The sequence below is a fragment of the Mastigoproctus giganteus genome, chromosome 12 (genome assembly GCF_048544385.1).
Source record: "Mastigoproctus giganteus isolate SK-2022 chromosome 12, ASM4854438v1, whole genome shotgun sequence".
NCBI lineage: Eukaryota > Metazoa > Arthropoda > Arachnida > Uropygi > Thelyphonidae > Mastigoproctus > Mastigoproctus giganteus.
In genome coordinates, this window is record NC_143586.1 from 103,326,498 (window position 1) to 103,345,027 (window position 18,530).

General features: G+C 36.7%; 1 protein-coding gene across 2 annotated transcripts in view; it reads right to left on the bottom strand.

Moving 5' to 3' along the window:
* LOC150077310 (NAD-dependent protein deacetylase sirtuin-3-like) overlaps positions 1-18,530 on the bottom strand; it is a 193,772-nt gene that overhangs the window by 35,039 nt on the left and 140,203 nt on the right. The window contains exon 6 of one of the 2 annotated variants that reach the window (XM_090386289.1): positions 9,988-10,038. The exons of the other annotated variant lie outside the window; for it this stretch is intronic. Coding sequence (XP_090242415.1) covers positions 9,988-10,038 — 51 coding nt within the window. The remainder of the gene's footprint in view (positions 1-9,987; positions 10,039-18,530) is intronic. 2 annotated transcript variants of the gene reach the window in all.

Here is an 18,530-nt window from a genome sequence, read left to right on the forward strand (position 1 = left end):
GTATGGGCTTGGCACACCAAGGGTCCTGAGCAGGATATCATCATTCTTCTCTTTCTTGGTGATTCTCTTCTACTTCTGACTCTCTCTCTCTCTCTCTCTCTCTCGCTCTCTCAGGATAACTTGGAAATTTTTTTTTAGCTGGTGCAGCATAAGCCTCAGGCTTTCTTGCACTATGTGACTAGTAATAATAATAACTCCACAAAGTATAGAAAGGACAGAAGGGGAGTTTATGCTCTTAGTTAAGAAGCACATAAAATCAAAGCCAATGCACTGAGTTGACATCAGTGGCCAGTGCAATGCTGAGTCAGTTTGGTGTGACATAAACACTGGGGGAAACAAAAATGAGAGTAGGAGTGTGCATAGCCCTAATAACTCTGATGAGTACAATGAACTATACAGAGAAAGCAAATGGGCCAGTAAATCAGAATGCCTTATAACGGGAGGTTTTAACTTTCCAGATATTGACTGGAACTTGTGGGCTGGTCACTCACACATAAGCAAGACTTTTGAGCATTTACTGGATGAACATGGATCTCAGATGAACTAATAATACATGTGGCAGAGAAGAAAAATGCATGGCATGCATATAAATTTATCAGGTGATACAGAAGCCTATGGTAGATAAAAACTAATCTATAATCAAGTCACAAAGGAAGTTAGGCAAGGCAGACTATGAAAACCTTTTGGCAAAGAATCACATTGGTTCACTTGATATTGACAGTTTAACTGTTGATAATCCTGCTCAAGTTTCTGGCAAACTGAATATTTTGCATCTATATTCATACACGAGGAACTCTTTAGTGAAGTGTATATCAGAAGTATATCAAACACTAACAGGGAGCTAATTGATTTTGTAACAACCAAGAGAAAAGTAGCTGCTGAAGTTAAACTTAAAAAGCACTGGAATGGATGGGATCTATCCAATTTTATTAACTCTTCGGATGTCACAGTCCCATTAAAAAAGTGGTGGGTTGTAATGTATCTGTCAGATACATCAGCAGTGTTTTTTTTTTATTATCGTTTGCATTTTTCAAGTAGTTTCACATTGAATTTAAAGTTTGAATTATATTTTACTATTTTGTTCATGTTTTTAACCTTGATTTGTTAGCACACATATATTTAGAAATTGAATAAAAAAAAGCTTAAAAAAGTGATTTCAATTTATACAAATCTGAGCATGCATTTAAACAAAAGAGAAAATGATGTTATAATATAAAAGCAAAAAAAGAAGTTCTAGTTCAAAAACGAAATGTAGATAATATAATAAAACATTCATACTAATCATTGTCAGAATGCTTTGCAGCCTTTGAAGAAAGTTACTACATATCATTACTGCATGTTCTAGGCAAAAAAAAAAAATATATATTGCAATATGTACAGGAAAACTTAAAAAAACAATTTTTTTTTTAAGAGTAACATGTTAAACAGCATTTTCCCTATTTTCTGGTGGATATCTCTGGTTCTTTGGTATCATTGGTGTCTACAGCATTTTCATGCAAAGCTTGTCAAAACTCATGCAATTTCAAATGATACACCTTGCAGATCCCAATATTACAATCTAATCTTTTTCTTATCTCCTCGGTTCACGACACTAGAGTCTAGGTTTCTCAAAAACTCCCTCTTGCATTGAGCATCCTGGTTGTTTTCTATGTAGATAATTCGTGCATTTATCCCATTTACATTGAGCATGGCACAGAAAACAATCTTAGGCCATCTCATGTTTCTTGCTACGTTATATATAGCAGTCATTTCATCAACAACATCCACCAAATCGGGTGTGGATATTGTTGATAAAATGACTGCTATAACATCCAAACCCCTATTATATATTCAAAATTTAATTTGATTTAATCAAACTTAGTTTCTAACTGATGATATATGGGGTAGCCAGAGTAATTTAATTTTAATTTTGATTACTTCCTTAACTTTCCAATTTCTTACACACGGGCCATTATTTATACCATAAATACTTCAGAACAGATTTACATTATACATTTTATTACCCTCCTCTGCAGTACAGACCTCTACGATCATATATCTACTCGACCTCAGTAAGTTAATCCCACTTCTTAATCTTTGCATTCTGCCTCTGTCGGGTCAGCCATGAAATATACGTAAGCCATATAATTTAAATTTAAATTCTAATCCTTATCTTCAATACTGAATTTTCACGTGTTGCATATATTAGGAGATCGGCGGAATTACTTAACAAGTACAGGTCACTGATGAAAAAAAGCCGTGAATTAGGGTTGAATTTGAAAGTGTCTGCAATTCTGCCCAGACACGATAGGAGGGAGTATATGATGAGAGCCCTGTCGATCAATTCGGCCCTGGAAAGATTGTGCAGGGCTCAAGGGGTAGAATTTTTTTCAGCCTGGTCTGTACTTGTTAACAGGAGAGACTGCTTCTACAGGGATGGGATACACTTAAATAGAAAGGGTGCAAGAATGTTTGCTGATGCTATCGAGGCAGTGTTAGGTGGGTCGGAAAACTGCTAGATTGGGGGGATTCAAGGACTAATAGATTAACAGTAGCCACTGGCAGAGGAGAAAGTGATTCTTGCACTGCTTCTATTGGAATGAGCAGCAGCCTGGAAAATAAGATGCAGGATATTTCAGAGACTGCTGGGAATCATGGGGGTACAAGTGAACACATGGGTTGTGTTAGGGTGGCTAAGAGGAAGAGCAGGTGCATGTATACTAGCGTGTACACCAATGATAGGAGTTTAGTAAATAAATTTGATGAATTTGAGGTATTGCTCAAAACATCAAAGGCAGATATTGTTGGGATTTCAGAGACGTGGGGCCACACAGATATAAGGAATGCAGAACTCGAATTTGGGGAGTACAATATCTACAGAAAGGATAGACAGGATAGGAAGGGAGGAGGGGTTATGCTATTAGTTAAGAAACACATAAAATAAAAGGAAGTGAAGCCAGTCGACATCGCTGGACGGTGCAGTGTCGAGTCAGTTTGGTGTGACATAAGCATTGGGAGATCAAAATTGAGAGTAGGAGTGTGCTATAGGCCTAATGACTCTGATGAGTATAATAAGAAACTGTACAGAGAAATAGAGTGGGCCAGTAAATCAGAGAGTCTTTTAATGGGGGATTTTAATTTCCCAGATATTGACTGGAATTTGTGGGCTGGTCACTCACACACTAGCAAGGCTTTTGTGGATTTATTGGATGATTGTTTTCTACATCAGCATGTTCGGGAGGCAACTAGAGGGAGTAATACTCTTGATTTGATTATCAGCAGTGATTCTTCATGCATTAAGAATCTGCAGATAAATGAACCACTAGGTGGCAGTGATCACAGTGCTCTGAAGTGGGAGTTACTCAAAGAGGTAACTACCATTAGGGGTAAAGGGAAGGGGTATTGCTTTCGTAAAGGCGACTATGATGGACTGAGACAGTATTTAAATTCTATACAGTGGGATCAACTGATGATGTTACCAACAGCAAATTCAAAATGGGAAGCATTCAAAGAACTTATCTTGGAAGCTACTAGGCTTTACATACCAACTAAGAAATATTGTTCAAGGTTTAGGCCTAAATGGATGTCAGATGAACTAATGAGGCATATGGCAGAGAAGAAAAATGCATGGGATACATACAAATTATCACGTGACACAGAAGCCTATGATAGATACAAGTTGATCTGTAACCAAGTTACAAAGGAGGTTAGGCAGGCGAAGGCAGATTACGAGAGATCATTGGCAAGGGATGCGAAGAAAAACAGCAAAGAGTTCTTTACTTATGTAAACTCTAGAAGGAAGGGGATGAATCAGATTGGTCCACTTGATATCGATGGGTCAACTGTTGATGACCCTGCTCAGGTAGCTAACAAACTAAATGAATATTTTGCATTGACATTCACACATGAGGAGTTATTCAGCGAGGGGAATGCCAGAGGTGTATTCAACTCTAGCAGTAAGCTAGAGAATCTTGTAATAACTGAAAGTAAAGTGGAGGAGAAATTGTTGAAGATAAACACAAGAAAGGCACCTGGGGTGGATGGGATCTATCCAGTTATATTTAAGGAGGCAGCAAAGGAAGTAAGCAAACCCTTAGCCATAATTATGAGAGCTTCCTTGGACTCAGGGGAGGTACCCATGGACTGGAGATGTGCAAATGTGACCCCAATTCACAAGGGAGGATCAAAGGCTGACACAAGTAATTATAGACCTGTGAGTTTAACTTCTGTTCCCGGAAAATTAATGGAGGCACTGGTTAAAGAAGCACTGCAGGATCATCTAGACAAGACTTCAGTTATAGCTCGGACACAGCATGGTTTTGTTAAGGGGAAGTCTTGCCTGACCAATTTGATTGGATACTATGATGCAGTCACAAAAGAACTGGATGCAGGGAATAACTTTGATATTATATATTTGGATCTTAGAAAGGCTTTTGATACTGTTGCACATGGAAGACTGCTGCACAAATTGGAGCAGTGTGGCATTGGAGGCAAATTGCTGCTATGGATAAAGGGGTGGTTGAGGGGGAGAAGACAGAGAGTGGTAATCAATGGACACTGCTCATCGTGGACTAATGTTATTAGTGGAGTCTCTCAGGGTTCAGTATTGGGTCCTTTATTGTTTTCTGTATTTATAAATGATATTGATGATGGTATATCAAGCTTAATGTCCAAGTTTGCAGATGATACGAAGGCTGGCAGGGTTGTCAAGGACACTACTGACACTATGCTGCTGCAACAGGATCTGGAAAGGTTGGGCAGATGGGCTGAGAGGTGGCAAATGAAGTTTAACATTGACAAATGTAAAGTACTACATATGGGAAACAGCAACCCCAGAGCAACGTATCAAATCTGTGGTACTACACTGACAGTGGTAGAGAATGAAAGGGACCTGGGGGTGGTTGTGCAGGCAGATATGAAGTTCTCTGAGCAGTGCAGACGGGCTACAAGAGTATCTCATGGTGTATTGTCAATGATATATAGGAATTTTTTTCTAGCAGGGATAAGGAGGTGATCATTCCCTTGTATAAGGCAATGGTCAGGCCACACCTAGAGTACTGTATACAGGCCTGGAGGCCTCATTTCAAGAAGGATGTAGAGCTGCTGGAACGAGTACAGAGAAGGGCAACAAGATTAGTGAATGGAACAAAGGGGTGCTCTTATGAAGAAAGGCTTAAGTTTTGCGAATTACAGTGTCTGGAGACTAGGCACCAGCGAGGTGATCTGATAGAGGTGTACAAAGCCTTGAATGGTTTGAGCATGCTCAATGCTGATGAGATTCTTCCTCTTGCTCAGAATAATCACCTGAGAGGGCATAAATTCAAATTGAGGAAAGACAGATGTAGGATAGATGTGCGGAAATTTGCCTTTAGCCAGCGGGTGGTTGGTAGGTGGAATAGACTTCCATCCCTTGTCGTGGAAGTTGATAGCCTAAATAAGTTTAAGACTCAGCTGGACAGGTATTTCGAACGAACAGAGGGGTGAAGTGGAAGTGGTTATTTTTTATTTATTTATTTTACTTTATTTTTTTTTTTTTTTTGGCTGATGCTGCATAAGCTTGCTTTCTTGCATCAAATGCCTCTACTAATGCTAATGCGAATGCTATTTCATGTCACAAACAGAGGCTATACTTCTTGCCGTTTTTTCCTTTGATTTTTGCGGCTGGCCCCAGAAGAAGGCACTGAAATCATAGGACACACAGCATTAAGTACTTCTAATTACTTATTATTATCATCTTTCTCTTCTTTGTTCTCAATAATTACAATTTCAGTTCCACTAACACTTTGACATTATCTACCTACCTTTATACTCTCCACTTATATATACATATATTATAAATATTTATAATGTTTATAAATATAAATATAATAATAATATATCTTATCTTATCTTCCTTCATGGATTAGGCAATCCGCCTGTTCCGATCTCGAAGAGGTCTGCCCATCTTTTCTTTGGTCTTCCTCTGTCTCTTTTTCCTTTTGCTCTATATGTATAAGCTAATTTGGGGAATCTATTATCTTACATTCTTTCTAATATATATATATATATATGAGTATAATAGTGATTGTAGTGTGCTGCAACAATGAAAAGGTTGAGAAACACTGGTATAGAGTGAGTGGTAGGAAATTCATATTTTTTAATTGTAGTAAATAGGTAGCTCTAACGTAAAATTAGATAGCATAATATGTATTATTGCCTGTAGGAATCTATTAGATCATGTAGTATTGATAATTAATTTATTAAATTGATTAATCTTATTAATTTTCATTGTTAATCAATAGTATTCAATCGGATATCATGCTCCAGACTAGAGCAGCAAAGCAACGGGCACAAAGTGGCAGGAGTGCTGTGGCCCAAGGTAGAACTGAAGGGGTTAATTATTTAATGCATCACAGCCTAAAAAAATGTGCAACTTCTGAAATGTTTGGGGACCTTTCTGGAACAGCACATGATCTAACTAATGAATATACTCTTTGCATGCTAGTTGCAGAGAGTGTCAAAAGATTTGTGCCAACTCAGTGTTCTGATGGGTGCCTATGAGAGTTTGAAGAGTCAGGTCTTTGACGGTTTTGAAGTGGGGGACCATTAAGCTCTCAGCTACCCAACTCAATGCCGGAGCTCACTCTTGTGCATCAGGCAACACAGCGGCAATCTCCAAGGCAGATGCACTGGTCCCACAGGAACTAGTTATTCTCAGTGACCGCACTTTCAGGGAGAAGGGTAATATATTGTGTAAAAAGGATAGGTGGAATAGGACCAGGGTAAGTCTCCCAGGGGCAAAAGTTTATGACGTTGTAGAGCAGATATCATCTTTTAAGGGCACAAAGAGTGAAATTTTTGTACAAGTTGGTACTAATGACATTAAGAGTAGGACATCTGCAGATTTACTTAACAAGTACAGGTCAATGTTGAAAAAAATTGGTTACAGTTAAATTTGAAAGTGGCTGCGATTCTGCCCAGGCATGATAGGAGGGAGTACATGATGAGAGCCTTATCAATCATTTCGGCCCTGGAGAGATTGTGCAAGGCTCATGGGGTGGAATTTTTTTCAGCATGGTCTGTGCTTGTTAACAGGAGTGGCTGCTTCTACAGGGATGGGATACACTTTAATAGAAGGGGTGCAAAAGTGTTTGTTGATGCTATCGAGGCAGTGTCAGGTGGGTCAGAAAACTGCTAGCGTGGGGGGAATCAAAGGCAGATATTGTTGGGATATCAGAGACATGGTGTCACATAGATATAAGCAGTGCACAATTGGAATTTGGGGGATACAATGTTTACAGAAAGGATGGGCAGAATAGGAAGGGAGGAGAGGGTAATGCTGTTAGTTAAGAAACACAAATTCGAAGGAAGTGCATTCAGTTAACATTGGTGGACAGTGCAATGTTCAGTCAGTTTGGTGTGACATAAGCACTGAGAAAATGAGAGTAGGAGTGTGTTATAGGCCTAATGACTCTATTGAGTACAATGAACAAGTGTACAGATAAATAGAGGTGGCCAGTAAATCAGAATGTCTAATAATGGGGGATTTTAACTTCCCAGACTGTAACTTGTGGATTGATCACTCACACACACTAGCAAGATTTTTGTGAATTCATTGGATGATTGTCTTCTGCAGCAGCATGTTTGAGAGGCAACAAGAGAGAGTTATCAGCAGTTATTATTTGTGCATTAAGAATTTGCAGATAAAGGAACCACTGGGTGGCAGTAATCACAGTGTACTGATGTGAGATTTACTTAAAGATATTACTACCATCAGGGGTAAAGGGAAGGGTTTTTGTTTTCATAAAGCTGACTACAGTGGTCTCAGATTGTCTTTAAATTCTATACAGTGGGACCAACTGATGATGTTACCAACAGCAAATTCTAAATGGGAAGCATTCAAGCTACTAGGCTTTTCATACCGATTAAGAAATACTGTTCAAAGTTTAAGCCTAAATGCATATCAGATGACCTAATAAGACTCGTGGCAGAGAAGAAAAATGCAATGGATGCATATAAAATATCAGGCGACAGAAGTCTATGGTAGATATAAGCAAGTCTGTAATTGAGTCACAAAGGAGGTTAATCAAGCGAAGGTAGATTATGAGAAATCTTTGGAAAAGGATGCTAAGAAAAACAGCAAGAACTTCTCTATTTCTATAAACTCTAGAAGGAAGGGGATGAATCAGATTTGTCCACTTGATATTAATGGTTTGAATGTTATGATCCTGATCAGATAGCTGACAAAGTGAATGAGTATTTTGCATCTACATTTACACATGAGGAATTAAGTAGTGAAGTGGAGAGCAAAGTGGAGGAGAAACTGTTGAAGTTAAACATAAGAATGGCACTTGGGGTGGATGGGATCTATCCAATTCTATTAAAGGAGGAGGCAAAGGAAGTAAGTAAACCCTTAGCCATAATTATGAGAGCATCCTTGGAATCAGGGGAAATCCCTCATGGACTGGAGATCTGCAAATGTATCCCCGATTGACAAAGGGGATCAACGGGTGATACCTGCAGTTACAAACCTGTTAGTAACTGCATGTATCTTTAACTTCTGTTCCGGAGCAAATAATGGAATCACTGCTTAAAGAAGCATTGCAAGATCATCTAGACAAGACTGCAGTAATAATTCGGACATAGCATGGGTTTGTTAAGGTGAAGTCTTGCCTGACCAATATGATTGGATACTATGATGTGGTTACAAAGGAACTGGATGCAAAAATATCATATACTTGGATTTCAGGAAAGCTTTTGATACTGCTCTGCATGGAAGACTACTGTACAAATTGGAGTAGTATGGTATTAATGGCAATTTGCTACAATGGATAAAAGGTTGGTTGAGTGGGAGAAGGCAGAGAGTGGTAATCAGTGGCTGCTCCTTTTTTTGTGGACTAATGTTATTAGTGGAGTCCCCCAGAGTTCAGTATTGGGGCCCACTGTTGTTGTGTATATTTATCAATGATATTGATAAAGGTATATCAGGTTTAATATCCAAGTTTGCAGATGATATTAAGGTTGACAGGGTTGTTAGCGACAGTAATGACAGTTTACTACTGCAACAGTATCAAGAAAAGTTGGGCAGATGGGCTGAGAAGGAACAACTGAAGTTTAAAATTGATATATGCAAAGTACTACATATGGGTAAAAGTAACCCCAGAGAAATGTATCAACTGTGTGGTACAGAATGAATACGACCTGGGAGTAATTCTGCAGTTAGATATGAAGTTTTCTGAGCAGTGTAGGTCAACGGTTGTTGTCAATGATATAGAGGAATTTTGCTAGTAGGGAAAGAGAGATGATTATCCCTTTTGTATAAGGTAATGCCTTATACAAAAGGGATAATCATCTCAAAGGGATAGTCAGGTCACGCCTTGAGTACTGCGTACAGGTCTGGAGGCGTCATTTTAGTAAGGAAGTAGAGTTGCTTGAGTGAGTTGCTTCTACAGAGAAGGACTACAAGATTGTTGAGGGGAATGAAAGGCTTAAGTTATGCAAATTGCTGCATCTGGAGACTAGGCAACTGCGGGGTGATCTGATTGAGCTGTATAAGATCTTCAATGGGTTGAGCAGGCTCAAATCTGATGGGATTCTTCCTCTTTCTCAGATAACGAACCTGAAGGGGCATAAATTCAAACCGTGGAAAGACAATTATAGACTAGATGTGTGGAAATTTGCCTTTAGCCAGCAGGTAGTTAATTGCTGGAACAAACTTTCATCTGACGTTATGGAAGTGCCAGCTTAAATAAAATCAAGGAGGAACTGGGCAAATTTTTAGAGAGAATGGATGTGATTAATGGTTTTTTTTCCTTTCTTTCTTTCTTTTGGCCAATGCTACATAACCTTGCTTTCTTGCATCACATGCTTCTACTACTACTACTACTATGTGATACATAAGTACAATAATAATACTACACTGTATTGTGTTACTCAGTATAATGCATATATCAGCAATAAAAAAAATATATAAGAAAACGGGGTGAAAAAGAGAATTTTACTCATTCTCACATGATTCCTATAACTTACCTTACATTTCTCTTTCCTACACTTGGGAATTTCATCATGAATTATTGTATCCTTCAAAAGAAATATATTTTGAAATTACTCCTGCAAATTTTATGTAATTTCCAGTGCTTTTTTTGTGACGGTACACAACAGTACGGCACCTTTATTAACAGTGACGTGTGGAATTTGGATGCAGTGCACTTCGAAATTTGTAATATTCCATAAATTTTTTTCACATGTTTATCTACTATTTAAATAAGCTTAAAATTATTTAACTAAATTTACATTTTTCACTGTCTATTGTTAAGATATTTTCTATATAAAACTGTATAACCATTTATATAATTCTAAATTACTCAGTCGGACCTCTGTTTAATTATTCTGAATTCCCCTTGGAAGTTACATTTAAAATAGTTTCCGTTGAGTGAGAAAATTTTCATATAGCGAACGGATTAGGAGAGAATTAATTCAGTACGCACTGTTCGCATTTCTCGCCTTCAGGCAATTTAGGCAGTTAGTGCTGCTGCACGAATTAAGAAAGCTGAAGGGATTACCATTCTACAACTTAGTGGTACCTGGTAAAAACTATTCGACCAACCGTCCCACATATGGAGAAGTCATGCTAGTCTGCGGGGTGTATTCCCAATGGGCTCTGGTCCACCTTCCACTGCAGTGGTGTCCAAATATTTCCTGTACAGGGGCCATATTCAAAAAAATTCAAAGTTAGATTTCTTTAGTGTGTTACACATGCCATATCTTGTTGTATGTAAAAGTAAAATTGAAAATATTCAAAAATTTTATTAAGTACAATACACAATTACATTTACTGAACAAAAACATTTAATGAGAATTTTTTTGATAATTAACAAAATTTAAAATACTGTTTTAGTTCACTTTCCTCGCAGGCCGTAGGTTGGACACCACTGTGAATCGACTGTAAGCACTCCGTTCGAGATTAGGGGAGAGTGATTTTCTTTTACCCCAACAAATAATCATCTGTTGTTTCGCGGAAATGCGTTATTCACATTTTTCCGTAAAATTTTCCTATCTCTGTTTACATGGTCACAGTACCTGAATATCCAAATGACACTGATATTTTGGACAGTTTCAAAAAAAAAAAAATTCAAATTTAAGAACTAGTGACAATACCGATGACGAGAGAAGGAAAATGAGGACAACGAAGGCATTAAACCCATCTAAGCATAAATTGTTGACATTTGGTGAAAATGAAGTTAGAATAATTGTCAATTAGGTTACAGTTAAATGCAATTCATGGATTTTGGGGGTACCTAATTGAATAGATGGTTTCGGAAGAATTGAAGAATTTGATGGACGCTCTGAGTATGATACCAATTTCATCGAGTGAATGTTAACGAGGATTTTCACAAATGAATCTGATTGTCAGTACAATCAGAGCTTCGTTGATAACAAAAACAGTTTCTTCACTACTGTTTCTTAAAATTGTATGCCCACCGCTGACCCGCTTCGATCCAGCAAAATATGTCAATTCGTGGCTGCTTCGGAAATGTCATTCAGCAACCGACACACACAAAGAGAAAGAAAAGAAGTCGGCATAGGGTGTCAGATGAAAACTTAATAAAAATTTGTAATATTCTACAAAAATTTTATTATAAAATTATTTTTACTTATGTTATTTATTTTTACTTATTATTTTTTGGGGCCATAGTCTAACGAAGGACCCTTAAAATGTCACTCGGATGTCTGCCTGTCCATCCGTCTTTCACAGCATTGTATCTCTGGAACCACTCAACCTACTGACTAGAAATTTTGCATGGATTTGCACATCAAGTGGGCCAACATAACACCATATTGATCGCTGTTGAAAAAAATTTGTCTGAGAATTGGAGGTGGGGGTTAAAATGTGGGGGGATAAAAATTTTGTCGACAGCCTACAGCTACACCATTGGAAAGAGCTCAATGAGTATGTTTAAAATATATTTTTAAAATTAAAAATGGCGGCGCCAGACAGGAAAATGTGAGTAATTTTCGTGTTCCCCACTCTATTTCTGTCACTGATGGAGCTAAAAAAATTTAAAAATCACATTAGCTATGCATTATTTGATGCTTAACAAGGGAAAACTATTCCGATTGAAATCTATCATTTACTTTTTGTGTTAAAATTAAAAAAACAATTTTATTGCGCTTCAATAGCATGCTTCTTTGTACTAAGTAACTCTCCTTTTGGTGACAAAAAGGTTGCTAAATAGTTAGTTAATAATTCTATAAAGGTCATTTATAAATTTTGTGAAGAGAAGTATTTTTTTAATAATTTTCAAAGCTGCAGTTATCCCGGCAAGGAGGTACTCAGAGGGCCAGTGTTGAGGCGGTGGTGGTGGTGGAGAGGCACCTGCGTGGAGGCTTTTTCGGGTTCCCCATTCTATTTCTGTACGGCCCTCACCTGCCAGTCGCTTTTCCCCCGAGACTTTAATTGCATCTCCAGGAAGAAGTTGGAGTCACTTCTCCCACCCTTGTCATTCACAACTGGAAAGACTCAAATAGACAACGTTTTCGTTATTTCCTAAGTTTTAGGCTAAGCTGGGGTACTAGAAACCTTTTTCAGTTACCAAAAAACTCTCTATTTGAGATACTACAATAACGACCATTCGTGTCATCCTGAGTGCCCAGCACTCAGTAGTTGACCGATTTATTTAATTATTTTATTCACATTTTACTTATTTTTCTATATACACTTGAATAATTAATTTATACTTAATAAACTGTGTTAATATACTAAATTTGTTGTTCTTATTCCAAAAACATTACTATGAAAGTAACAATATCAAGAAAAAAAAATTTTTAAAGTACTTTTCATATCCTTTTAATTTTCAATTTTTCCTGATAGCAAAGAATGAGTACTGGCACCTATTTTTTCACAAAAAAAGCACTGGTAATTTCCATTAATAAAACAGATGTGACAAACAAAGATATTTAAATATACTATTGAGCACATCTCTCTTTCGCACTTTTTGTTGGAAAAATTTTACTGCTATCAAAAATATTTGCGACAATTTGTGCTGCAGGCTACATGTTCTCTATTTGGCTGTGATTTGATAATTAGTTAAAGCATCTGAAATATTGTCATATACTGCACTATATTATAAAAGCTCAGTTTCGTGAACAAATTAAATATAATGATGAAGAAAATGGATCAGAAATATTAATCTATATAATTTTAATAAAATATAACACAATACATAATTTTAATAATATATAGAATATGAATAATTTTAATCTATGTAATTTTAATCTATACTGCAGAAAAAAACAAATGTAAAAAAAATTTCCGAATTAGATATTGTGTATATTATCATGACAAAATTCCTTAATTCAGTATAAGCCCAACACATATGCATCAACATATTAATTCATTACCTCACTTATTCTGACATTCATCCATGCAAGAACAAAAAGAAATGGTGTATTCTGAATTAGCTGTTAAGGAGCAGATTACACTGTCACTCTCTAGCGAGTAATCCAAAGTGTTCAAAAGTACAATTAAAGTAATGACAAATTAAAATACTAATTAAAACCATGAATGAAATTAACTGAAATTTAAAAGAAGTGAGGGGATTATTAAAAAGATAAGATGAAATTAATAAAAACAATAACAATTACAAGATTAAAGTAGTCAAATTATATAATATAAATATTATATAGTAATATCCACACAAAAATCAGCATAAACTTTCTACAGTATAATAATCACGGAGTGCCTAGAATAACCTATTTATATTTTCCACTAACTACAGATCAACACTGATAGTATTTCAGGAAGTATCATAAGGCTTATATGTATAAAATACAGTATACTCTCATAATAACACTCCCAATTATAGTGCTATCCTGTTTTAATGCATTTTTTTGTGGTTCCATGATCAATCCTATAAAGTGTCATGCATTTTAATGGCTATAGTGCTTCCATTTAAATGTTTTCCCACTTATCACTTTTTTTTAAGGTTCCTAGAAGAAATAAATCCAGATATAACCCTCCTTCCTCCTGATTTTTGGCTTTGAGAACGAGATGATACAGATTAAATTCTAGGAAAAGTTAATTGTACAGCTTTGTTTACTTCAGAGAATTCATTCCTAGCACAGGTGACATTTATTTCATATTTAACTCAGACCTTTAACAGTAGATATACCACTCTTTACAAATCAGTGTCTGGCTATTCATTGTCGAATTTGCACACACCTTGGCTTTTTAAAATTCAACATTATTCATCCACTTTCCTTGCTGGTATAGTAATTAGTGTATTTTATGCATGTATGTGTTCAATATGGCATCAATAAATTTCACTAATGACAGGATTTTATTATTATGTTAATACTAAATTTATTACATTTATACAGTAATACTCCAGAAACTTTTATTTAATTTAATAAAACTTTAAAATATTTTCATTTGTTTTAAGCAACAATAAGGTTGACGGTGCCAAAAGAGCAAGCATAGTACATAAAAATGTGCATGTTTTTCAACTTAATATAAAATGAAAAATTGCCTCCAAAAAGGGGGTCCTGTTATTACGAAAGTCTCTACACAAGCACTGTAATGGAAGTTTACTAAATACATTTAGACAAGTGTCTATCATTGACTGCAGTCTTTTCTAATCTACAACTGGAAAACAATTCCAATTTGGATTACTAATGGCATCCTTTTTACTCCCCATTTTGCTTATTGCAATTTCCTTTGTATGTCACGAATTTTAGTGTTTGCCAATTGAGTTTCGTCAAGAATATAGTTGATATTTGGTAAATTACATTACAAGAGTAAAAACACTCAAACCACTTCACATATCAGATAAACTCTTTACCATTACCTCATATTTTCATTAAATATTGCAATAATTTATGTCTGCCAGGGGGAAAGGTTAATGACGTTGTAGAGCAGATATCTTTTAAGGGCACAAGAGGTGATGATGTTGTACAACTTGGAAGTAAAGACATTAAGAGTATGAGATCTCCAGATTTACTCAACAAGTACAGGTCAATGTTGAAAAAAAAAAAGTTGCAAGTTTGGGTTGAATGTGAAAGTGTCTGCAATTCTGCCCAGACACAATAGGAAGGAGTATATGATGAGAGACTTGTCAATCAATTCAGCCCTGGAGAGAATGTGCAAGGCTCAAGGGGTAGAATTTTTTTCAGCCTGGTCTGTGCTTGTTGACAGGAGAGACTGCTTCTACAGGAATAGGGCACATTTAAATAGAAAGGGTGTAAGAATATTTGCTGATGCTATCAAGGCAGTGTTAGGTGGGTTGGAAAACTGCTAGCTTGGGGGGGGATACACAGACTAAAAGGTTAACAGTGGCCACAGGCAGAGGCAAAAGTGATTCTTGCACTGGTTAGAATGAGCAGCAGCAGCCCGGAAAGCAAGGTAATTGTGGGTGCGAGAGTACATGTGAACAGGCAAAGTTTTTACGGCTCCAGCAAATAGAGAAGTTTTTGCTTTTTATTGACTGAAATTGGCATATTAATTTATTTTTAGAGTTGCTTTATATTCCTAGTAACAATACTTTAGTTTAAATTGAATTTAGATAGAGATTTTGTAGGTTATTACTTAGTACTGGTAAGAGTATCAAATCCACGTGTGGACAGGTTTTGCAGCTCCCGCAAACGAAGTTTTTAATTATACTTAGCCGCTTTATTGACTTAATTATTAGATTAAATTATTTTCTATAAGTAGCTTATAGACTTAGTCAAGCTCCGTGGTTTATTTTCAATGAATTTAGATACCGCGATTTGGAAAGTAAATAATACCTCATGTCCATAGATTAACCGTTCTTAAGTTGCCGCCATTGTTATAAGATACAACATGCTAGTGTAAGGTTTAACAGAAAACTAGATAGCAAGTATAGTAGTATCAATTAATCAGTAAAATTTATTAATCTTATTAAATTTCATTGTCAATTGAATTGTACTTTTTTAACTAAATAAATACAGAGACCTAGTTATTACAAATGTAACATCATAAACCAATACATATAAGTTGACAGGGGAAAAGAAAGCCATATAACGTAACTCAGAGATAATATTCAATACCGAAATACATATATATACTGTATAGTGTTATAACTGCACTGGGATATAGGTTTAGGGTTATTGGTTAGTTGATATGTTATTTAATGGCACAAGGGCTGCTAAGGCCATATTGTGCCTGATTCTATTCGGTAGTGCAATTACCAGTTAAAATCTGTAAAATAATCCCGTCTGCTTTAAGAAATAAAAGAACTCAGCTAGATTTGCATTGTCTCCAATCAGATGTGGTAATGTCAAAGGTTCTTGCAGATGTGAAAGCGATTTGAAAATTTTGTTTCGATAATTATTATAATGATTGCAATTTATTAGAACGTGCCTCACCGTAAGTGTAGTCTAACAAAATGTACAAATAGGCGGATCTTCCCCCTTGAGGAGATAAATATGGGTTAGATATGTACGTATGCCCAATACGCGTCCTAGCCAGGATCACCTCCTCTTGCCTATTTGATCGCATGCTTGAAGGCCACAACTTAGGTTCCTGTTTAAATTGAAGCAGTTATTGCCGTACTGAGCCTGCCAGATTTCCAACCATTGCTCTTTACAGAAGTTTTTTTAGGACTGATTTGTAGTATGACAAATGTATGACACTTGGTAGTTAGGAGACCTTACATTGATTGGATGATCTGCGTATTCATTTCCTTTGATGCCTATATGGCCTGGTATCGAACAGAAACTGACTGACTGGTTTACAGCTTGTAACGCAATAATCTGTGATCTAATTTGCTTCAAGACGGGGTGGATTGGTTTGGATGGATTTTTCAATGATTTTATTGCACTCAGAGAATCGGAGTAGATCATAATTCGCTTCCTGGACAGATTAATCACGTGATCTAGAGCTATTTTAATCGCCCACAGTTCAGCAGAATAGACGCTGCATTCCTTTGGAAGGGACACAGAAGTAGAAAAGATAGAAGAAACTGCCGCTGCACCCACTGTCGTACTTGTTTTCGAGCCATCGGTATATAATTGAAGACACTGAGAATTTTCTGCGACATGTGCAGCATGGAGTTTCCTGATGGTAAGGTCTGCTGCTTGCTTTTTTCCCCATTGTTGGAATGAGAAGAGTCACAGACCGGTGTATAATCAGACAATGGAGGGTCGTGATTTCTCATTTCCTGAAAGACATTACCCATGTCTAGATTCCAACATTGGGTTAACTGTAGCAACCTTATCCCAATAGGCTTGTTTTCGTTAGGTTTGTTTTGATAAAATGTTGTCCATTGGGGCTCAAATAAGTATGGCGAGATAGGATGAAAAGGAAGACTCCGTATTTTTGCTGCATAGTTGAGGATCAACATTTTTCTCCGAAAATGGAGTGGAGGTTCATGTGCATCTATATATAGACTCTGTACAGGGGATGTTTTGAATGCTCCTAAAGCAGTTCTTAGGGCACTGTGATGGATAGTGTCTAGCCGTTAGTGCACTTTTCCTGGCGGAGTCATAGATTTGAGCTCTGTAATCCAAGCAAGATCGAATTAATATCCGATATAGCCAAAGCAGAGTGTATCGGTCAGCACCCCATGTCAATGAAGATAGTACTCGGAGGATATTCTCAATTTTTTCAAGAAAATGGTTCTCGGATATGTGATGTGTTGTAAAAGTTTAATTTATTGTCCAGGATTAGGCCAAGAAATCTGATACTATTGGAAAGAGGTATGGTGAAATTTTTAAGATGTAGTTCAGGCTCAGGGTGGATCTTACGTTTTTTACAGAAATGAATACAGTTAGATTTTTGTGCTGATAAGCGGTAGCCATTGTGAGACATCCACAGCTCAATTTTGTTAATTGAGATCTGAAGCTGTCTCTCTCTCAATAGAATCAATAGTTTTTCCTTGGCACGAAATCATGAGGTCATCTGCATAATGATATAATTCTACTGTGCTTGGAATATCATGGATGATATTGTTTATTTGAGGGACCCCCTCCTCCTGTATATGAATTCTAGAAAGAACATTTAGATGACTAACCTGAAAGGTTCTGCCCTGGAGAAAGCTCTGAATAAACAAAGGAAGCCTGCCTCGTAGACCAACGGTGTAAAGATCCTGTAGAATACCGAAACGCCACGTTGTATCAAAGGCCTTTTCTAAATCGAAACTTACCATAACAAAGTGGTCATTTCTGACAAAAGTGTTTCTGATGTTTGATTCTGCTTTGGTCATCATATCTAATGCAGATCTATTTTGCCGAAAGCCATACTGATTTTTATGTAAGATGTTATGTGACTCAAGAAACCAGGTGAGGTGCTTTAGAACCATTTTCTCCAGTGTTTTCCCCAAACAACTAGTTAAGGAAATTGGACGATAATTTCCTGGATTAGAGAGGTCTTTTCCTGGTTTAGGGATGGCTAATACAAGTGAATGTTTCCAAGAGCGAGGATAAACATGTTCCTCAAAAATTCTGTTAAAAAATATTAAAAGAATTTGTAAAGCAGTATCATTCAAGTGTTTTAGCATAATATAAAATATACCATCAGGGCCAGCTGCACTATTGGGTGCTCTGTTAAGAGCATC